Source organism: Heterodontus francisci, chromosome 3 (genome assembly GCF_036365525.1).
Source record: "Heterodontus francisci isolate sHetFra1 chromosome 3, sHetFra1.hap1, whole genome shotgun sequence".
NCBI lineage: Eukaryota > Metazoa > Chordata > Chondrichthyes > Heterodontiformes > Heterodontidae > Heterodontus > Heterodontus francisci.
The window spans coordinates 108,581,397-108,605,047 of record NC_090373.1 but is presented as its reverse complement, the minus strand read 5'-3'; the positions used below and the strand labels follow the sequence as shown (position 1 = coordinate 108,605,047).

General features: G+C 43.5%; 1 protein-coding gene across 6 annotated transcripts in view; it reads right to left on the bottom strand.

The window, feature by feature from the left end:
* Positions 1–23,651, bottom strand: part of tbc1d32 (TBC1 domain family, member 32) — a 356,785-nt gene that overhangs the window by 309,016 nt on the left and 24,118 nt on the right. For all 6 annotated transcript variants that reach the window (XM_068025412.1, XM_068025415.1, XM_068025416.1 and 3 more), the window contains exons 2-4: positions 18,695–18,853; positions 12,702–12,863; positions 10,139–10,316 (exon numbers count right to left, since the gene is read on the bottom strand). In XM_068025412.1, the coding sequence (XP_067881513.1) occupies positions 10,139–10,316; positions 12,702–12,863; positions 18,695–18,849 (495 nt within the window). In that variant the 5' untranslated portion in view covers positions 18,850–18,853. The remainder of the gene's footprint in view (positions 1–10,138; positions 10,317–12,701; positions 12,864–18,694; positions 18,854–23,651) is intronic.

The window sequence follows — 23,651 nt, the reverse complement described above, 5'->3', positions numbered from 1 at the left end:
CTTTCCTCAAAGAGGTTTTAATTTCTTTTTTTAAATGTTCAATTTTGAAAACAAAGAAATCAACAGAATGAATAAAACCACTTTCTGTCTGCTGTTCACATATATCCATCAGTCTCTCTCTGCCTATGAATCTCTATCTCATAGGTGTGAGCAACTAGGATCAGTGTAATGAATTAGCCATTACATAAGAACATAAGGACATAAGAAATAGGCCCCTTGAGCCTGTTCCATCATTCAATATGAACATGGCTGATCTTCTGCCTCAACTCCACTTCCCATCTGCTACTCATATCCCTTGAACCCGAGTGACCAAAAATCTATTGCAGCCTTGAATATACTCAACAATGGAGCATCCACAACACTCTGGGTTAGAGAATTCCAAATATTCACAACATTCGGTGAAGAAATTTCACCTCATATCAGTCCTAAACGATTGGCCCCTTATCCTGAGACAATGCCCCCATGCTCTAGTTCCTCAGCCAGGGAAAACAACCCGAATGTCTATCCTGTCAAGTCCCTTCAGAACCTTGTATCTTTCAATGACATCATCTTTCATTCTTCTAAACTCCAGAGAGTTTAGGCCCAATTTACTCAGCCTATCATAGGACAACCCTCTCATCCCAGAAACCAATTTATTGAATCATCACCGTATCACCTCCAAGGCGAGTATATCACTCCTTAGATTAGGGGACCTAAGTTGCACACAGTACTCCAAGTATGGTCTCACCAAAGCCCTATACAATTGTAGAAAGACCTCCTTGCTCTTGTACTCCAGTCGCCCTTACTTTTTGTGTTTGGTGTACGAATACACTCAAGTCTCTCTGAACATCAATCTTTAAAAGCTTCACGCTTTTTGAAAATGTTCTGCTTTCCTATTCTTACTACCGAAGTGTGTAACCTCACACTTGCCCACATGATACTCCATCTGCGACCGTGTTGCCCACTCACTTAACTTGTCTATATCTTATTGCAGCCTCATTGTGTCCTCCTCACAGTTTACATTCCCACCTAGCTTTGTATAGTTAGGTTTCCTTATGGTCAACAACACATGTGACTTAATTAGTTTCAAATTTTAAACTGATGTCTTTTTCTGAACATTGACCTGTTAATATCAGGGCTTTCTCTCAACACCCCCCCAATCCCTGTGTGTCTATTTCTCTTTCTGCTTAACATACAGATACGTAATCACACAAGATGTTTTCCCTCACTCTTTAACAGACATTGTTTTTATTTTTCTTTAAAATCACTCAATATAAAGGTTACCTCAAAAACAACCTCAAAAAATTCCCCAGTTTGTAAAATTATTTGAAGAAAGTTGCAGTGTAAAAGTGGAAAAACTAATGAAAGATATTCTATCAGTGCAGCTGCCTGGGACACTGTAAATACTTGAATTATAGAATATAAATTGAGTTTTCAGGACTACAGATCTGGGCTAAAGTAATGCCTACAAGTAAAAATTCTAATAAAGTCACAGAGTTATACAGCACAGAAAGGAGACCATTCTGCCCATCAAGTCCATGCCAGCTCTCTGCAGAGCAACCCAATCAGTCCCATTCATCCGCTCGATCCCTGTAGCCCTGCCAGATTATTTCCTCAAGTGCCCATCCAACTTCCTTTTGAAATCATTGACCATCTCCATTTTCACCACCTTTTAAGCAGTGAGTTTCAGGTCATCACCACTCGCTGTGTAAAAAAAGCTCTACCTCACATCCCCCTGCATCTCTTTTCCCAAAACCTTAAATCTGTGTCCCCCAGACCTTGTACCATCAGCTAATGGAAACAGCTTTTCCTTGTCAACCTTATCTAAGCCCGTCATAATCTTGTACATCTCTATCAAATCTCCCGTCAATCTCATTTGCTCCAAGAAAAAGCCCCCACTTCTACAACTTCACATTGTAGCTGAAATCCCTCATCCCTGGAACCATTCTGGTAAATCCCCTCTGCACCCTCTCAAGGACCCTCACACCATTCCTAAAGTGTATTCACCAGAACTAGATGCAATACTCTAGTTGTGGCCGAACCAGAGTTTATAAAGATTCAGCCTAACTTCCATGTTTTTGTACTCAATGCCTCTATTTATGAAGCCCAAGATCCCATATGCTTTGCTAAGTACTCTCAGGACTGAATATTGTCGCACCAGAATGGGACCCAGCGCCAGGCTGAAAAGGCATGGAGATGCCTGTCTCGGGCTTTTGGAGCCTCCCGGCATGATTTAACAGAGCTCAGGCACTTAAGGAACCTCCTCCCTTTAAAGACGGAGATCCCGCCACCAAGAGCTGCCAGCCAATCACTAGTATTGGCAGCGCCACCGGGAGCGGTGGCCACTGCCGGTACAAGAGATTTTGGACCCGGACCCAAGTTAGGTGAGGCAGTGGCGGGAGCGGTGGTGTTTAGTGCAACGGGACCAAGGCTCATGTAGGTGGAGTGTTTCCCAGCGGAGGCCTTCCACAGGCCACAGATTGCCCATGGAGGAGGCCACCTGCCCAGCCCTGCAGGTAGGTCGCCTTGTTTGACTGGGCAACCTCCTTGCGGAGCGGAAGCCCCACCCCCGCGCCCACACACAAGTAATAGACCACTTAAGGGTCTCAACTGGCCTCTGGGCGGGAAGGCTGTCCTCTGCCTATTCCGCCCCCAACTAAATTCCAGTGCAACGCAAAGCAACGGGCCTTCCACCCCCTGCCGCAATTCTATGGGCACCCCCGCCTCCAAACCCATCTCCGAAGGGTCCATTTAATTCATCCCTCAATGTGCCCTGCCACCTTTGAAGATCTATGTACATGAACCCAAAGCCCTCCATCCCTGTACACTCTTTAGAACAGTGCCATTAAGTCTATATTGTCTTTCTTTGTCCCTTCTGCCAAAATGCATCACCTCACACTTCTCTGTATTAAATTCCATCTGCCACTTGTCTGCCCATTCCTGTAGCCTATGTCCAGCTGCAGTTGATTGGTATCCTCACTGTCTGCCACACCTCCAAGTTTGGTGTCACGGCAAATTTGGAAATTTTACTCCGTATTGCAATATCGAAGTCATTTACATAGATCAAAAAAGAATCCATTACTTTCCCTTCATCAACCTTCTCTGTTAGGTCAACAAAACATTCAATTAGTCAAGCACGATCTCCCTTTTACAAATCCATGCTGGCTCTCCTTAATTAGCTCAAACCTCTCCAAGTGTCTGTTGAATTTGTTCCCTAATTATTGGTCCTAAAACCTGACCCACCACAGATTTTAAATTGACTGGCCTGAAATCACTAGGAGTGTCATTACACCCATTTTTGAATAAGGGTGTCACATCTGCCACACTCTGGCACCTCCCTGATCTCTAGGGATGTTTGGAAGATTATGGCAAGCCCTTCTGCTACCTCCACTCCCACTTCTTTTAGCAACCTGGGATGCGACTTATCCACTCTAAGCATAGCCAGCCACATCTCAATTTTCACCCCATTCATCTCCGCTGCAACCGATATTTTGTCAGCATCCCCTTCCTTAGTAAACACCAATACAAAGTATTCTAGCCTTGCCCTGTGCCTCTAAGTATATATCACCCTCTTTGTCCCTAATAGGCCCCACCCCACCTCTTCGTACCTACTTACTGTTTACATGCCAGTAGAAGATTTTTGGGCTCCCTTTTATGTTAACTGCCATTATATTCTCATTTTCTCTCTTTGCCAGTTTTGTTTTCCTCTTCACTTCACCTCTCAACATTGTATTTGGCCTGGTTCTTGCTTGAAGAACTGAATCATAGAATCAATTCACCTGACATGCATCATATTCCCTCTTTTCTCATTTCACGTATTCTCCATCTCCTGCGTCATCCAAGAAGCCCTAGATTTGGTTCACTTATCTTTTGCTAGGGTTGGAATGTACCTAGCGTATACCTGAAATATCTTCTCCTCAAAGATCATCTATTGTTCTGTTAAGTTTTTCTTGTCTACCTTTGGTTCCATTTTGTCCTGGCTAGATCCCCTCTCTTCCCACTGAAATTAGCCCTCTTCCAATTTGAAAGTTCTACTTTAGAAATAGAAAAAAAATCCTCCCCCTCTTTTCCCTTAATTCTAACATTTCCCTGCAGATTTATTTGCTCCTCTCTCTCTCACAATTTGGAGGCAGACAAAATGCCCCCAGTAGTGTGATCATCCCCTTTTTGCTTCTCAACTCTAACCAAATGGATGTCTTTGCCCCTTCAAGGACATCCTCCCTTTCCCACACTACAATGTCTTCCCTAATCAGTACTGCCACTCTACCTCCCTTTATTTCTTCCCTATATTTTCTGGACACTTTGTGCCCTTGAATATTAAGCACCCAGTCCTCACCATTTTTAAGCCACATTTCCAGTATTGCTACCACATCATATTCCCACATGTCTATTTGTGCTCATCACTCACCAACCTTATTCACCACAGTTTGTGTGTTTACGTACATGCATTCTAAACCTGTTTTTGTATTCGTGGTGCTAGGATTAATCCAGAGATTAAAACCTTCATGGTCCTATTTTTTAAACTTCCTCCCTAGCTCATGAAAGTCATAGAGTCATACAGCACAGAAACAGGCCCTTCGGCCCATCGTGTCTGTGCCAGCCATCAAGCACCTAACTATTCTAGTCCCATTTTCCAGCACTTGGCCCGTTGCCTCGTATGCTATGGCATTTCACGTGCTCATCTAAATATTTCTTAAATGTTGTGAGGGTTCCTGCCTCTACCACCACTTCAGGCAGCATCTGAGATGCTGTGCTAGCCTCTTGACCAACTGATCTTGCTGCCCTTACAACCATGCCTGTAATTCACTGGTACTATCCCAATGAGGCTGATGGACCATTTTGCATTATCATGTCCCTGATGATAAATTAGCTTTACAACACTAAGTGGGTCATTTTGGCACTGTCAATTTATATCAAAGGAAATAAAAAATTAGAAGACATGCAACTCACGCTGGTGATTCTGCATCACCCATTTCACAGTATTACACAAAGTAAAAACTACCCCCTGATTGTCTACGCTCATGAAAAAATTATCATTTGATTCCAACCACTCTGGGTGAAAATTTTTTTCCTCAAATCCTCTCTAAACCTCCTGCCCATTACTTTAAATCTATGCCCCCTGGTTACTGACCCCGCCGCTAAGGGAAAAAGTCTCTTCCCATCTAACCTATCAATGCCCCTCATAATTTTGTATACCTCAAATCATGTCCCCCCTCATCCTTTTCTATTCGAAGGAAAACATCCCTAGCCTTTTCAGTCTCTCTTCATAGCTGAGATGCTCCAGCCCTGGCAACATCCTGGTGAATCTCCTCTGCACCCTCTCCAGTACAATCACATCCTTCCTATAGTGTGGTGACCAGAACTGTACACAGTACTCCAGCTGTGGTCTAACTAGCGCTTTATACAGCTCCATCATAACCTCCCTGCTCTTATATTCTATGCCTCGGCTAATGTTTTTAGTTTTAGTTTTAGTTTTAGAGATACAGCACTGAAACAGGCCCTTCGGCCCACCGAGTCTGTGCCGACCATCAACCACCCATTTATACTAATGCTACACTAATCCCATATTCCTACCACATCCCCACCTATTTCCCTACCACTGACCTACACTAGGGGCAATTGCTAATGGCCAATTTACCTATCAACCTGCAAGTATCCCATATGCCTTCCTAACCACCTTATCTACCTGTGCTGCTGCCTTCAGTGATCTATGGAAAAGTACACCAAGGTCCCTCTGACCTTCTGTACTTCCTAGGGTCCTACCATCCATTGTATATTCCCTTGCCTTGTTAGTTCCACCAAAATGCGTTATCTCACACTTTTCAGGATTAAATTCCATTTGCCACAGCTCCGCCCATCTTACCGGCCCATCTATGTCGTCCTGTAATCTAAGGCTTTCCTCCTCACTATTTACGACACCACCAATTTTCATGTCATCTGCAAACTTACTTATCATACCTCCTATATTCATGTCTAAATCATTAATGTACACTATAAACAGCAAGGGTCCCAGCACCGATCCCTGTGGTACACCTCTATGTCACTAGTACCGACGTGAACCACTGACTCACTCCCTTCCTCCTGCAGAATATTCTACTCACACTGCATGACATCATTTACCCTGACACCAGGGAGGCAACACACCATGTAGGACTCAAGATGACTGTTACAGAAATGCCCATCTGTCCCTTTAACTACAGAATTAGAGCAGCACAGTGGTGCAGTGGTTAGCACCGCAGCCTCACAGCTCCAGCGACCCGGGTTCGATTCTGGGTACTGCCTGTGCGGAGTTTGCAAGTTCTCCCTGTGACCGCGTGGGTTTTCGCCGGGTGCTCCGGTTTCCTCCCACAGCCAAAGACTTGCAGGTGATCGGTAAATTGGCCGATGTAAATTGCCCCTAGTGTAGGTAGGTGGTAGGGAATATGGGATTACTGTAGGGTTAGTATAAATGGGTGGTTGTTGGTTGGCACAGACTCGGTGGGCCAAAGGGCCTGTTTTAGTGCTGTATCTCTAAATAAAAAAAAAAAGAATCTAATGACTTCATTTCTACTCTTTGCTGTTCCCTCCTGTGCAGTCCATTGGTACCATGGTCTGGACTGCATTCCAAGGTGTCATCACTCCCAGGAGTCTCCAAAGCTGAATACCAGTTTGAGAGTCATAGAGTCATTTACAGCACAGAAGAAGGCCATTTCGGCCCATCGAGTCCATGCAGCTCTCCACTAAGCTATTCAGTCTGTCTCACTTCCATGCGAGATTCCCGTTGCCCTGCAAATTTATTTACTTCAAGTGGCCATCCAATTTCCTTTTGAAGACATTGATTGTCTCCGTTTCCACCACCCTTGGGGGCAGAGAGTGGCACAAATCCTGAAGACTCCTGCACCTCGTGCCTCTTCCTACTCTTCTGGATGGCCGCCCTTCTATTGTCCTGGCACGTACGATCTAGGAAATTCTTACCCTTCCTGATGCTCCGCAGTGATTCCAGCTGTCCCTCAAGCTCAGAAATCCTGAGCTCAAGCAGCTGGAGACACTTCCTACGCATGTAGTTCCTCAAGATACATGAAGTGTCCTTAAGTTCCACATGGCACAAGAATTGCGAGCAACAGGTCTCAGCTGCAAATCCATGATCTAAGAAAAAAATTTCTATCCCCTCTTTTAGAATCTTGTTAATACCTTAAACTATGAATTTTAATTAATGCCTCTAGACCTGCTCTGTGCTAATACTCTCAATACTATTTCCCTTATGTTATACTTGCCCCAATTGATATTTTATTAATTAGTTTAACTAGTTAAGCTATAAATTTAATACAGTACTTAATGGTCTTAATGGTCTTCATTAATCGGGAAACTATTAAGACAGAAAAGATAATTCAGTCAATAAATGTAATCATTATTGTGAAATATATCATTTTGTTTTGCAAATTTTATTTTTCTTAAACCTGTATTTTTAACATTAAATATTTCAGTTACTGTGCGAAATGGCAAACTAAGTAAAAAAGCAAAATTATTTAAGTAATTTCTGCAACCCCAATGGCCAGATTATGCCTTCAGGTGAAATATTTTACGAAATAGCACGGATTATGCGCCATACACTATGTCACTCTAAATATTGAAAAGACTTGTCATAGCACCACCTACAGGAGTAACAAATAATACAAGTACTTATTCAGGTGTTAAGAACAACCAGTTTGAATAGAATCAGGTAACAGATATATCCAAGATTTGTGAAAAATTATAACCATTTTACAGAGATACAGGAAACAGTAACATCAAAAAATTTCTACCACTCCAATACTTTTCACCAATTTTCTTAACTGTCCCTCTTCTGAAAGCGAAATTCCCTGTTATAATGCAGTTTCACAAGCAGGGTCAATCTCAATATGTTGCCCAAATGGCTACCGTCAACACATAATTTTGCGCAGTGATTGTTGGGATAACTGTTGTAGCAGATTATGACCTCACACAGCATCAAATATGGTGCATTAATAACAGCTGCTGAACAGTTATCAAGAATAGGAACACCAGACAAATTTCCTCACTAACCTAGAACATGTCACCTGTAGTGCCTATTGCAATCCAGCTAACTCTGAGTTATGATAATTAAATGATGTTTGAATCCTGATAATCCTAATAGTCACATTTACTTTGTTTTGTTATTGATTAAGTTCTTATGATTTTGTAAATACGTTATGTATAATTGTGGAGTACAAAAATGTTACTTGTACAGTATGTAATATCATAAACATTTTCACAAAACTTAAGAACTTGCTATATTTCTAAACTGTTGTGAAGAAAACCCTACTATGGTAAAGCTTTCTTTTTCCCAAGGGTTGGGGGGGGGGGCGGGGGGGTGCAAGCTGTTGTCTGACCACATGACCTGTTGAATATTCTATTAGGTGCACAGACCCTGGTTGCAAAACTTATTTCTTTTCTCGAAACAGACTGAGGTACTGGAACAGACTACAAGGAACTGGGGCAGACTATCCTTACAGAAACTGAAACAAAAACTTCAGGGCTGGAATTTTACGCCACCCCAGCGGGTCGGATGGTGGCATGGGGGCGGCATAAAATTGAGCGACAGGCTCCGGGAGACCTACCCGCCCCGTTTTACCTGTGGCAAGCAGGTGTGCGATGGCTGCCGGCCTTTCTGTGCCCTGGAGGGGGAGGGGGGCAGAGCATGGCAGTCGGGCACAGGGTGCCCAATTGAGGGCCGCCCCCGCCTCCCAACCCACCCCCGGGACCCAAGACACCTCCCGCCTCCCAAACGACCACTCCAGCCTCACCAGGGAAGGACCAATCCCACTGGTGAGGCATGCCCCTACTTACCTTCCCTCCTCGATCCATGGCGTCGGCTGAGCTGCAGTCGCAGCAGTGGCCACCACTCCCAGTGGCGCTGCTGGGATTAAGAGCTGCTGGCCCACTGATTGGCCGGCAGCTCACTGAGGAGGGACCTCCTCCCTCAAGTGGGTGGAAGTCCCACCTTAGGACAATTAAAGCCCGGGGACCTGTAAAATACGGGACGGATCCCCGGGCTAGGCGGAAGCGGGTTCACCACCGACTTTCACGTCGGAGTCCGGCTCCCACCCACCCACTGTAAAATTCCGGCCCAGGTTTCTGGGGAAACTGAAAATGGTTCGAACCAGATAAAAAAAAGACACAGAGCCAACAGAGCTCAGATGGTAGACAGGTGAAGAAAGTGAAGGATGGATCCAGGAGCTGTTTCTGTTACTTAGAGTAACTGATTAACCAAACGGAGCCATACAGTGAACACGGTTGTCACTGAAGGGCTCTGATAAAAGTAGTACTGGTGGATCCACACCATCAAGCCTGTCATGAACAGAACTGAGAAGGTTCTGGAGAAATGCACTGTTTTGGGTGAAGACTCTACTCGTGGAGTTTGGGATTGAAAGGGAACTGCTGTCAGATGGCTGCATCTTGGAAGAAAGGAGCTGGAGAGCTACCTGAAGAAGTTCAGAGCTTTGAAGAACTTTATGGCTGTGACTGATGTCATATATACAGAGTGGACTACTCAGTAAATCCGTGAGATCCATCTTTGTTGTATCTGATGTGTAATTTGTAATCTATGTATTGACTGTGATTTGTCTGTTAATTTATTTTTAATTTATGTTGATTTTGATTTGATTGTTAAAGTATAAGTTATAAAAGTGAAATTTGGTCCCTTTGGTTCTTCTATTTGCGGCTGTTCGGCAAATTTAGTTCTTTTGGTTTGATGATCTCCATGGGGATCATAACAGTATAATCAGTCAAGAAAAGATATAATTAATCCAGGGACATGATGATGATTTGCAATATAACTTAAAGCCTTAAAAGATAAAAAAAAACTCAGGTAACAATGGATTAAAGTATTTAAAAAAAAAATCTCACTTAGCAGCTCAGTACCACGTATAGCATGCAGCCAATGCACACAAACCAGAAAGGTCCCAAATTCAACCGCAAGTTTGTGCTGACTTGGTCAAATACAACCAATGAGGCACTAGAATTTGTTTTTTTACCCAGGTTTGGGTAAACTCGCCAGAGTCCTTGCACTTGATAACTAGCCAACGATCTGTTAGTGGGTGTGATTGCTAGGTTAACACGCAACAATATGGAATACTCAAAAAGGGAAAGTAAAGCCCCATAGAACAATTAGCAAGTTATCTACCTGATTGAATGAGGATCCACTGTCAGAGCAATTGTCCATGCAGTAACTAGTGTGCTGCTCATGCTGTTGTTTTCTATGTAGTCCTTCCTTCTTTAGCTGATCATCTTCAAATTTATTAATCAGAGATTCAACTACTTTCATCATAGTATTTTTTAATGATTGCATCATCTCCTTGTATCTGTAATAAAGCATTAAAAACTAACAAATAAAAACAGAAAGTGCTGGAAATACTCAGCAGGTCAGGCAGCATCTGTGGAGAGAGAAGCAGAGTTAACGGTTCAGGTCTGTGACCTTTCAGCAGAACTGGCAAAGGTTAGAAAATTAAGTTTCAAGCAAGTGGGAGTTGGGGGGGGTGTTGGTGGCGGTTTGTGGGGAAGAAAATGAAAGGGAAGGTGTGTGATAGGGCAGAGGGCAGGAGAGATTAAATAACAAAGCTATCATGGGACAAAAGCAAACAGCTTGTTAATGCTTGTGTTGAAAGACAAAGCATAAGCCCAGAGAGAGTGTTAACGGCAGAATAATGAACATCTCTGTCCACATGAAAAACAGGCACGTGGTTAAAAAATTAAATTAAATTTTTTTTAAAAAGAAAAATATTTCAAAAAAAGGCCAGTCATGCTCCGGAACTGTTGAACTCAAGGTTGAGTCCACAAGGCTGTAGAGTGCCTAATCGAAAGATCAGGTGCTGCTCCTCAAGCTTGCATTGATGTTCAATGGAACACTGCAGCAGGCCCAGAACAGAAATGTGGGCATGAGAGTAGGGGGGTGTGTTGAAATGGCAAGCAACCAGAAGCTCAGGGTCATGCTTTCGGACTGAGCAGAGGTGTTCCACAAAGCAATCACCCAAACTGCGTTTGATCTCCCAAATGTAGAGGCGACTACATAGTGAACAGTAAATACAGTATACTAAACTGAAGGAAGTACAAGTAAATCGCTGCTTCACCTGGAAAGAGTGTTTGAGGCCTTGGATGGTGAGGAGAGAGGAGGTAAAAGGGCAAGTATTACACCTCCTGCGATTGCATGGGAAGGTGCTGTGGGAAGGGGACGAGGTGTCAGGGGTGATGGAGGAGTTGACCAGGGTGTCGCGGAGGGAACAATCCTTATGGAATGCTGACAGGGGAGGGGAAGGGAAGATGTGTTTGGTGGTGCCATCCTGCTGGAGGTGGCGGAAATGGGGGAGGATGATCTTTTGGAAGGGGAGGCTGGCGGGGTGGAAAGTGAGGACAAGGGGAATCCTGTCGAGTTCCTGGGAGGGAGGGCAGAAGTGCGAGAAATGGATCGGACACAGTTGAGGGCCCTGTCAACCACAGTGGGGGGGAATCCTCGGTTGAGGAAAAAGGAAGACATGTCAGAAGCGCTGTTGTGGAAGGTAGCATCATCAGAGCAGATGCATCAGAGATGGAGAAACTGGGAGAATGGGATGGAGTCCTGACAGGAAGCAAGGTGTGAGGAAGTGTCGTCAAGGTAGCCATGGGAGTTTGCTTCTTAAACTGGTAATACTGTACAGTAATATCTTTTAGTAATATTACAAAGCAGAAGTTTGATCCTGATGGCTTGGTATGTTGAAACGCCATCTATGGAAATTAAAAATCAAGCTAATAAAGGTAGTCTGTGCCCAAACCTTACAGCAACAGGCATATAACCACCCACAAATGGAAGGCTGCACGAGACAGATTAGGATCTCGATCCTGCAACACAGGCAGCAGCATTCCTGCTCCAGAAGCAGATGGCACAGGCACAACCATCCCACCGGAATCCAGCCACCACACACACAAGTAAATGCATAATCCACAGTTGCTGGTAGGCAGCACAGTGAGGGAAACTGGCAGAAAAGTTGGTCTCAGCACAGCCAGGAAACATGTTTTGATGGAGTAGGGGGAATGTTAAGCCTGTCTATTACCCTCTGCTTATGGTCAAGGCTTAAAGGTATTAGGCTCATTTGTACTATTTCTGTTAAATTTTATAAAACGACTATCTCCCAACATGCACGCCATTACTGAATTGCGATGAAAGGCATCGCGGTAGGCACTCACACACTGCGCATTAGCATGAAGTATTTTCAGCCGCGCATTACAGACGATCTGCACGTTAAGGAGTGGACTCCCTTTCTGTTCAGATAACTGCAGGTTTTTAATGGGAGCCTTCAATCCCACATGTGTACCGTCAATCATTCTAATTACTCTGAGGAAGACAACTATTTCTATAAACTCAGTGCCTCTGCATCTGCTCACCCACTGAGAGTCCAAATTTGATGAACTCTCCAGCCTTACGGAACAGGACATCAGTCATCTGTTCAATGTTTTCACTCACTGCTACTTGACTGATCGGCACAGGTCCCCTTGGATGCTTGGAATGAACCACACCTGTAGAAGCTGAGGTATGTGCTAACTTTCACTTCCATTTGTGGAGCAAAGCTTCAGATCATCTTGGAATGGGGCTACACATGTAACTCACTAATGCCCAAGTATCTGCAACCTTCTAAGTCACACAGTTTGTTTTTGTCCAGATTGAGAGTCTCTCTGGGTGCAAATGCAGGGATACGTTTGGCCATAACTGAACTTACTCTTCAGATTCCCGAGTCTTTCTTGTAACTTGTTGGACAAGTGTGTCCTGGCCAAAACCTAAAGTTCGGCCCTCTGCAGAAGTGCATCTCTCAGTCTCCTCCTCAATCACAGAGCCCAGTGCAGTGTCTATATAGTTCCGTAGATATTTCACCAGCTCATAACTAAAAAGAAAAAGACAGAAATTTGAAAACTAGAAACTATGACTAACTGCAAGCAAGAGAGTGATGCTTTCTCCCATTTAGTTTATGCCTTTTACAGGAGTCTGCTCTTAAGGTTTTCAGGCTAAAATTCTAAGAAGAACAAATAGATCAATTACAAAAAAGTCAGTTTCTTGAAAAATTTGTTCACTCAAATCTAAGCAAAGAAATTGCAATATTCGTACAAATGGTGCAGTCTTTATTTCTTAAAATTATAGCTTTCCCCTTGCCATTGAATCAACACAACACTTTGCAGTGCACCCATGATATGCCCCTGCTGCGCTCTGTGGGAAATCAGGGACGGTTCCAGTGTCCCTGATGACCATGTGTGCAGGAAGTGTATCCATCTGCAGCTACTGGCTACCCGCATTATGGAGCTGGAGCTGCGGATGGATTCACTGTGGAGCATCCGTGATGCTGAGATCATCGTGGATAACACATTTAGTGAGGTGGTCACACCGCAGGCAAATGCAGCAAAGGCAGAAAGGGTGACCACCAGACAAAGTAGAGGAAGGCAGGTAGTGCAGGAATCCCCTGTGGCCATCCCCCTCTCTAACAGATATACTGCTTTGGATATTGTTTGGGGAGATGGCTCAGGGGAAAGCAGCAAGAGCCAAGTTCATGGCACCATGGTTGGCTCTGTGGCACAGGAGGGGAGGGAGAAGAGGGGCAGGGATATAGTGATAGGGGATTCAATTGTAAGGGGAACAGACCGGCGTTTCTGCTGCTGCAAAAGAGACTCCACGGTGGTAGGTTGTCTCCCTGGTGCTAGGGTCAAGGATGTCTCTGAGCGGCTGCAGGGCATTCTGAGGGGGAGGGCAAGCAGCCTGTTGTCGTGGTACATATCTCAGGATTACTACTAGTGCCATGTGCTAGCGAGAGTAGAAATAGCAGGATATATCAGATGAATACGTGGCTGGAGAGGGGGGAGGAATTCGGATTTCTGGGACATTGGGACTGGTTCCGGGGAAGGTGGGACCAGTAACAGCTAGACGGGTTGCATCTGGGCAGGACCGGGACCAATTTCCTTGGGAGGGTTTTTGCTAGTGCTGTCGGGGAGGGTTTAAACTAGAGTGGCAGGGGGATGGGAATCTGAGCAGGGAGACAGAGGAGAGGGAAACAAGGATAGAAATGAAAGACAGAAAGGTAAGAAGCAAAAGTGGAAGGCAGAGAAAACAAGGGCGAGAAATAAATGGGGCCGCAGTGCAAAATAAAGCTAAGATGACTAACAATGTTAAAAAGACAAGTCTAAAGGCATTGTGTCTTAATGCACGGAGCATTCGCAATAAGGTAGATGAATTAACAATGCAAATAGATATAAACGGTTATGATATAGTAGTGATTACGGAGACATGGCTACAAGGTGACCAAGGATGGGAACCAAACAGCCAGGGGTATTTAATATTTAGGAAGGACAGGCAAAAAGGGAAAGGAGGAGGGGTAGCATTGTTAGCAAAGGAGGAAATCAATGCAATAATGAGGAAGAATATTGGCTTGGAAAATCATGATGTGGAATCTGTATGGTGGAGCTAAGAAACACCAAGGGGCAGAAAACGTTGGTGGGGATTGTCTATAAGCCCCCAAACAGTAGTGGAGATGTAAGGGACGGCATCAAACAGGAAATCTGAGATGCATGCAATAAGGGTATAACTATGATCATGGGTGACTTTCATCTACATATAGATTGGTCAAACCAAATTAGCAATAATACTGTGGAGGAGGATTTCCTGGAGTGTGTACGTGATGATTTTTTAGACCAATACATTGAGAAACCAACTAGAGAACAGGCTAACCTACACTGGTATTGTGCAATGAGAAAGGATTAACTAACAATCTTGTTGTGCGGGGTCCCTTGGGGAGGAGCAACCATAACATGATAGAATTCTTCATTAAGATGGACAGAGAAGTAGTTGAATCCGAAACTAGGATCCTGAATCAAAATAAAGGAAACTACGAAGGTATGAGGTGCGAGTTGGCCTTGATAGATTGGGGAACTTTACTACAGGGGTTGACGGTGGATAGGCAATGGATAATATTTAAAGAACGTGTGCGTGAATTACAACAATTATTCATTCCTGTCTGGGGTAAAAATAAAACCAGAAATGTGTCTCAACCCTGGCTTACAAAAGAAATTAGGGATAGTAGTAGATCCAAAGAGGAGGCATATAAAATTGCCAGAAAAAGCAGCAAGTCTGAGGATTAGGAGCAGTTTAGAATTCAGCAAAGGAGGACAAAGAGGTTGATTAAGCAGGGGAAAATAGAGTATGAGAGTAAACTTGCAGGGAACATAAAAACTGACTGTAAAAGCTTCTATAAATATGTGAAGAGAAAAAGATTAGTGAAGACGAATGTAGGTCCCTTACAGTCAGAAACAGGGGAAATTATAATGGGGACCAAAGAAATGGCAGAACAATTAAACATATACTTTGGTTCTGTCTTCACAAAGGAGAACACAAATAACCTCCCAGAAATGTTCGGGAATCAAAGGTCTAATGAGAGGGAGGAACTGAAGGAAATCAGTATTTGTAAAAAAAATTGTGCTAGGGAAATTAATGGGGTTAAAGGCTAACAAATCCCCAGGGCCTGATAATCCACATCCCAGAGTACTAAAGGAAGTGGCCCTGGAAATAGTGGATGCATTGGTGGTCATCTTCCAAAATTCTATAGACTCTGGAGTAGTTCCTACAGATTGGAGGGTGGAAAATGTAACCCCACTATTTAAAAAATGAGGGAGAGAAAAAACAGGGAACTACAGACCAGTTAGCCTTACGTCAGTAGTAGGGAAAATGCTAGAGACTATTATAAAGGATGTGATAGCAGAACACCTAGAAAGCATAAACGGCATTGGGCAAAGTCAGCATGGGTTTACGAAAGGGAAGTCATGCTTAACAAATCTACTGGAGTTTTTTGAGGATGTAACTAGTAGAATTGATAAGGGAGAACCAGTGGATGTGGTGCATTTGCATTTTCAGAAGGCTTTTGATAAGGTCCCACATAAGAGGTTAGTGTGCAAAATTAAAGCACATGGGATTGGGGATAATATACCGGCATGGATTGAGAATTGGTTGACAGACAGGAAACAGAGAGTAGGAATAAACAGGTCTTTTATAAACAGGTGGCAGGCAGTGACTAGTGGGGTACCGCAGGGATCAGTTCTTGGGCCCCAGCTATTCACAATATATATTAATGACTTGGGTGAGGGAACTAAATGTAACATTTCCAAGCTTGCAGATGACACAAAGCTGGGGAGGAATGTGAGCTGTGAGGATGCAAAGAGGCTCCAATGTGATTTGGACAAGTTGGGTGAGTGGGCAAATGCATGGCAGATGCAGTATAATGTGGATACATGTGAGGTTATCCACTTTGGTTGTAAAAACAGAAAGGCATATTATTATCTGAATGGTGGTAGATTGGGAAAGGGGGAGGTGCAACGAGATCTGGGTGTCCTTGTACACCAGTCGCTGAAAGCAAGCATTCAGGTGCAGCAAGAAATTAGGAAGGCAAATGCTATGTTGGCCTTCATTGCAACAGGATTTGAGTACAGGAGCAAGGATGTCTTACTGCAGTTACACAGCGCCTTGGTGAGACCACATCTGGAGTATTGTGTGCAGTTTTGGTCTCCTTATCTTAAAAAGGATGTTCTTGCCATAGAGGGAGTGCAAAAAAGATTTACTAGGCTGATTCCTGGGACGGCAGGATTGACGTATGAGGAGAGATTGGGTTCACTAGGCCTATATTCACTGGAGTTAAGAAGAATGAGAGGGGATCTCATAGAAACCTATAAAGTTTTAACAGGACTAGACAGGCTAGATGCAGGGAGGATGTTCCCTATGGCTGGGGAGTCCAGAACTATGGGTCACAGTCTCAGGATACGGGGTATGCCATTTAGAACCGAGATGAGAAGAAATTTCTTCACTCAGGGGGTGCTGAATCTGCGGAATTCTCTACCGCAGAAGGCAGTGGAGGCCAAATCATTAAATATATTCAAGAAGGAGGCAGATAAATTTCTTAATGCCAAAGGGATCAAGGGATTTGGGGAGAAAGTGGGAACAGGGTACTGAATGAGATGATCAGCCATGATCTTTTTTTGAATGGTGGAGCAGGCCCGAAGGGCCGAATGGCCTATTCCTGCTCCTATTTTCTATGTTTCTAAGAATAATGAAAACATCTGGGGTTAAAGATTTTCTCTATGCTTTGTTTCAATAGAATCATAAATCAATTTATAACAAATATATTCACAATTTCACTACAAACAGTCAGCAGAAGAAATATCAGCCATCATGCACTGGACTTAAAAATATATGCCTGCCAATTAGAACATAAAAGTAAGAAATAGGAGGAGAAGACCATTTGGTTCTTCAAGCCTGCTCCACTACTCAACAAGATCATGGCTGATCTTCTGCCTCGACTCCACTGTCCTTTAATTCCCTTAATACCCAAAAGTTTATCCACCTCTAGAAGAACATATAATTAAGTTGACATAACCAAAGCAGCACAGCCTTATATCTTTGAATTATAGCATCACAAGCTCCTGATATCACTGGGGATGTTAGACAGGAAAAACAAAGCCCAAGTGGCTCCTTGTGGGGGTGGAGGGCGAGGAGTGTGGGGAAGAATGCAACTTTTGAGAATCCCCCACTGAACTGGAGAGATATAAGCCATATCACTGTGCACCATTTTCTATTTGAGAGTGGTTCGAGTAGAGAACAGAGGCTGAAAAACAATAATTTTAATTTTAAAATTAATAATGTAAATATGCTGTATGAATATTTTAATGTCAGTTTTACGCTACCAAAATCAGTTGCTACTGGCTGAAATCTATTAATTCACTGCATTCTTAATTTTTTCCACTTTCATTTGTAATATTGTGATATTATTTGTAGTATTATTTATAATAGGTTTTGGTTTCAATTACTTTCTTTCTGCTTTTCATGCATTTTATCATTTGTTTCTCTGATGGGAGAACGTTGCAGCCTTGTATTTTGCAAAAGCTCTACAGTGACATCACTGGTAGGTCAGGGAACTGAAGCTATCTAAATCTATCTACTCTCCTGGAAAACTGGAGAAATATGCAACATATTAAGTGTTATGGCTGCTTCTGCACAGAAGTGCTAATATATGGCTCAAAATATAATTGGTTCAAACTGCATTAAAGCCCAGATGAAGTTCTTACAGTCCAAATGAAAGGACAGAAAATAGAACACACAGATAGTCTAAGTTGGTCATAAAACTTATTTTATAAAATATATAATCACGACAAATAATTTAATTCTGAGAAAGAGACAGGAATGTTACCCTTAATAGTTTTCCCTCTGACATGCAATACTGAAAGCAGAGGTTACTCCAGCGGTATACGAAAGTGCATAAAGTAATTGAAAGTTATTTCATTCTTCAAACCCTACAATAACACTGATCTCCATTATAAAACTTTTTAGCTCTACCATATTCTGTGATAACATCCTATTTATTTTTGTAACTTTACACTTCCCACCTTGGTCCATGCTATCCTCTATAGTTGGGAGCATGAGGTGGTGAATCCAGTCCAAAAAGGTAAATATTGAAGTGAACTGCTGCACTAGAATCCCCTTACCAGAAGGCATACTTAACTACTGGGAAGGATGCCAGTTATTTCTTACGACCTTCCAGAGGAGCTTCTAGATCGATTTTATTCCAAGAGAGCTAGGGTGTGAATGAAAGTTGTAACTACAATTCAACCTCAGACCTCCTAATTAAGGTTCGACCTCTACATCAATTTAATGTCTAAATCACCCAGTGGTGACATTTTCTCAACATACTTGTGAAAATTTTCATCTGTTTCCTCCAAGTGTAGCAAAATCTCTTCTGCACATTCGATTGAAGGTGCTCCTAAGATTCTCTCCTTTATGCTCTTCAGCAGCTGCTGAAGCAAAGGCTGAAGCTCTGATTCATCCTTGCTAGGAAGATGGGACATTTTGCTGTAAATTATAATGAAAACAATTAAACTTCAGAATGTGACAATACAGTCTATTCTTGATAATTCAAAGCTGCGCTTGCACTAAAAAAAACATGAATTTGAGTTAAGCAACATACGTTTCTCACTGTGCTGTTTTATTTAATGATAAAAATATCTGAATTATCAGATAACTCGAATTCAGTAGCTTTGAGTTGAGGAATGGACTGCATGTTAACTCCAGAATCATTAAACACCAAACACGCAAAAGTAAAAATGCACAAGACTATATACACACTAGAAAATACACTACAGTTGGTTTCAAAAAACGTGGATTAAAATTTAAATAAAACATTTGGGGGGCTAAATTTGATAGCCCCACAAACTGGCACAGGGATCATGATGCAGGATTAACCCATGCCCATTGATTCCGATGCAGGCAGCATGCCGACTTTGGCCACGTGCTAATTAATATGCTACTCAGCCTAATCCCACTTTCCTGCACTGCGTCTGTAGCCCTGCAGGTCACAGCTGTTCAAGTAGACATCCAAGTACTTTTTAAATGGGCTGAAAGTTTCAGTCTCTACCACCCTTTTAGGCCGCGAGTTCCAGGTTCCTACCACCCCGAGTGAAAAAATGTTTCCTCACTGCCCCTCTAATCCTTTTCCTAATTACTTTAAAAATCTATGCCCACTGTTTTTTGACCCCATCTGCTAAGGTAAATACCACCTCATAATTTTATACATCTCAATTAAGTCACCCTTCAGTCTCCGCTGTTCCAATCTTTTCTCACAGCTGAAATTTTCCAATCCTGGCAATATTCTCTTAAATCTCCTTTGCATCTTCTCCAATGCAATCACATCATTCCTGTAATGTGGCAATCAGAACTGTCCTCAGTACTCAAGCTGTGGTCTAACTAGTGTTGTATACAGTATAACCTCCGTCCTCATAGTCTGTGCCTCAGCTCATAAAAGAAAGCATGCCATATGCCTTCTAGGCCACCTTACCGACCTGTCCTGCTACCTTTTGAGGATCTGTGGATATACCCTCCAAGGTCCCTCTACACTACGCAGTATCCTCCCATTTATTGTGCATTCCCTTGCCTTGTTGCATCTCCCAAAATGCATTATCTCACACTTCTCTGGATTGAATTCCGTTTTCCACTGTTCTGTCCAACTGACCAGACCATCAATATCTTCCTACAATCTAAAGCTTTCCTCCTCACTGCCAACCACAGAGATAATTTCTGGATCATCTGTAAACTTCTTTATCATGCCCCCTACATTTGAGTCCAATGCTCCCTAGAAGGCAATGATGATGATGAAACACCATCACTCCATCTCACACTCAAAGCCATCAGCTCAGATACTGATACTTTGCATATTTTAGAGGTGGGGTGCATATGCGGTGAGATTCAGGCATAAGTGGCAACCAGGGCAAGGGACAAGGATAGTACAGGAGCTGGCTCCCCAGAGGGCAGGGCCACACACGAGTTCTGCTGCAGAGGACTCAGATGAACACTTTGAAAGGACAGGCTACAGATGAAGGTTGATAGGTATGCTTGGTGCACTGGCAGGGCTGTCAGAAAACCTGTATGTAAGGTCAAGGAGCGTGAAGGCACCAACATTGTGCAAGGCTTTGCATAGGTTCATTCTTCCCAAAACGGCAGTGGTGGCCAACTTCATTAGTACACTCATGCACCCAACCACAATGCAATGTCTTATAGTCAATGTCTCAGCTTCCATTACAGCACAAGCAGAAGCCACCCAACATCTGGTGTTACAGTGCACACTCAGATTTTTGTCATGCGCCTAACTCAATTGGTAGCACTCTTGAACCTGGAATCTTGTGATTCAGAGACAGGTCTCACTCCAGGGCTTCAGTACAAAAATCAAGGCCGACACTCTGGTGCAGGATTGAGGGAATACTGTAGTGTCGGAGCTGCTGTCTTTCAGACAAGACGATAAACCAAGGCCCCATCTGCCTGCTCAGGTGGATATAAAAGATCCCATGGCACAATTTCAAAGAAGGGCAGGGGAGTTATCCCTGGTGTCCTGCCCAATATTTACCCTTCAATCAACACCACAAAAACAGATTATCTGGTCATTATCACATTGCTGTTTGTGGGAGTTTGCTGTGTGCAAATTGGCTGTTGTGTTTCCTACACTACAGCAGCAGCTACACTTTAAAATTACTTAATTGGCTGTAAAGCGCTTTGAGACATCCGGTGGTCATGAAAAGTGCTATATAAAGGCAAGTCTTTTTTTGTTTGCAAAGTCAGCTTGCTGTCATGCAAGCTCAGACTGCTGGCATCATGGTTGCAGATACAAAAGAGGTTCACAGGGTGTCACAGCACACCAAAAATATTTCCTCTTACTAGGACTGCTGAGGTGTCACCGCGAGGGAGTGCCAGTGGCTCGATGGAGCACAAAGCTGCTGTCCCCTTTGGATGATAGCATTTGTCTTCCTACCCCTGCCAGTTCTCCAGTGCCCTTGGTGTTGCTCATCAGCCTGCCAGCGCAGATTGCTGTCACCCAAGCTTAGCATGTTTATTTTGTGTTGGATTTTCATTTTGCATTGTAGCTAAGTGGCACCATGATGAGGGAAGGTATGATGTGGGAGTGTTGGTGAATGGGGATTTGGAACTGTATTTACTGGTATCGCAGTCAGATGAGTTCTTCACATACAGCCAGGCCAGAAAGAGGCCAGGGCTGTTCATTTTACAGTCAATTCACACCCTCTCTATACTAACGCTTTGTCTTTCAGCACACCATTAACACACCGTTTGCCTTTGTTCCATGATCTTCTGGTCAGTTATTCTCTGTGACCTTATCCTATCAACACCTTCTCTTTTGTTATCTCTTACCCCACCCCCACTTTACTTGCTTAAAGCCTTTTACATTTCTAATATTTGTCAGTTCTGATGATCACTGACCTAAAACGGTAACTCTGCTTCTCTCTCCACAGATGCTGCCAGACCTGCTGAGTATTTCCAGCACTTTCTTGTTTTTATTTCAGAAAGGGGCCTACCCTCTTCCTCCTCCTCTTCTTTCTCCTGCTTCTCAGCGGGCAAGGGTTATGCTCTCATGATGGCGAGGCTGTGCAGCATGCAGCATACCAACACAGATCTTGCCATCTGCTCTGCTAATACTGTAGGTCTCGTCCTGAGCAGTAGGCAGCAGAAGCGCTATTTCAGCATGCCAATGGTCTGTTCTATCACATTTCATGTGGCAGCATGACTTTCATTGCATGCATGCCGCCCACGTACTCATGGGTTTCACACTTGAATCATCAGTCATATGATCAGCGGATAGCCCTTGTTCACCAGTAGCCACCCTTTAGTTTGTCATGGTGGCTCAAATGCAGATGGTACAGTGGACTGCCACAGAATGAAGGCAGCAGGACTGCTGCCAGGATACTGGGCATATCCCGCATGAGTTGCTGCATATGGTTGCACACCAGCTAGACACTGAAAGACTGAAATCCCTTTTGATTGCAATACATCTGAGTTGAAGTGCAGCACCTGGAAAGCAACATGCGTGGAGTCAACAGCATCCTGCACCATGGGGAATCCTGCAATCCGCACAAGGCTGCGTGCTTACTTTGTCTGCTGCTCTCTGGTAAGAGAGAATGAAATGTAGTCAGCTCTCTTTGAATAGAGAGTGTCAGTGATGTCTCTTACATAGCAGTGGGAGGCAAACTGTGAGATGTTGCCAATATCTCCAGATCCAATCTGGAAGGAGCCAGATGCACAAAGGTTCAAGGCCACGGGTCAACTTTACAGCCACTGGTAATGTGGTCCTTGCCCTGCTCTGAGGTTGCAGCTGTGGCTACAGCAGGTGGCAAATTTCAGGGAAGACACCCTTAATGAAGCACAGATATCTGACATACTGTTCCATGCTGAGGTCCTGATAGGAGAATTGCTCCCTGAACACCCTGGCCAGATATGATCCCCTGCTGACAGATAATCCACCCATGCTCCTCCCTCCTCCAGCAGCTTAACCTGCTCTGTGTCACCTCTGTTCATTCTCCCAGTCATGCTACATTCCAAAGGCAATGCCTACCACATAACCCATGTCTGGGAGCAACTGGTTTGTGCAGAACTAGGTCTTTCAGTGCCTCCATGTAGACTTCAGCACTTTAAAGAACTGTAAAAAGCATGTACAATCGCAGCAACAGCCAGTAAAAATCAATCAGCAACCAACCTGAAAGTGGTTGATGATCCTTTTAAATAGCACTGGTAAGGGGTCTTTCCTTTTGCTGAATGCATGTTAGCTGGAGCTTTGAGCTCCAAGATGGCAGGGTTGGCATCAAATAAGTGTTACACGCTGACTAACATCATCCTAGACTAATTCTCTGGGGACATGGGTTCGAATCCCACAATGGCAGATGGTGAGATTTGAATTCAATTAATAAATCTGGAATTAAAAAGCTAGTCTAATGGTGACCATGAAACTATTGTTGATTGTTGGAAAACATATCTGGTTCACTAATGTCCTTTAGGGAAGGAAATCTGCCGTCCTTACCTGGTCTTGCCTACATGCGACTCCAGACCCACAGCAATGTGGATGACTCTTAAATGCCCTCTGAAATGGTCTAACAAGTTGTTCGAATCCCACCACGGCAGATGGTGAAATGTGTATTCAATTAATAAAAATATGGAATGAATACAGCTAGTCTAATGGTGACTATGAAACCATTGCCACTCAATTCAACCACCTTCTCAAGGGCAATTAAGGATAGGAAATAAATGCTGGCCTCACCAGCGACGCCCATGAATGAATGAAAAAAATCTGCCCACGCTACATTCATCCGCCAGACAC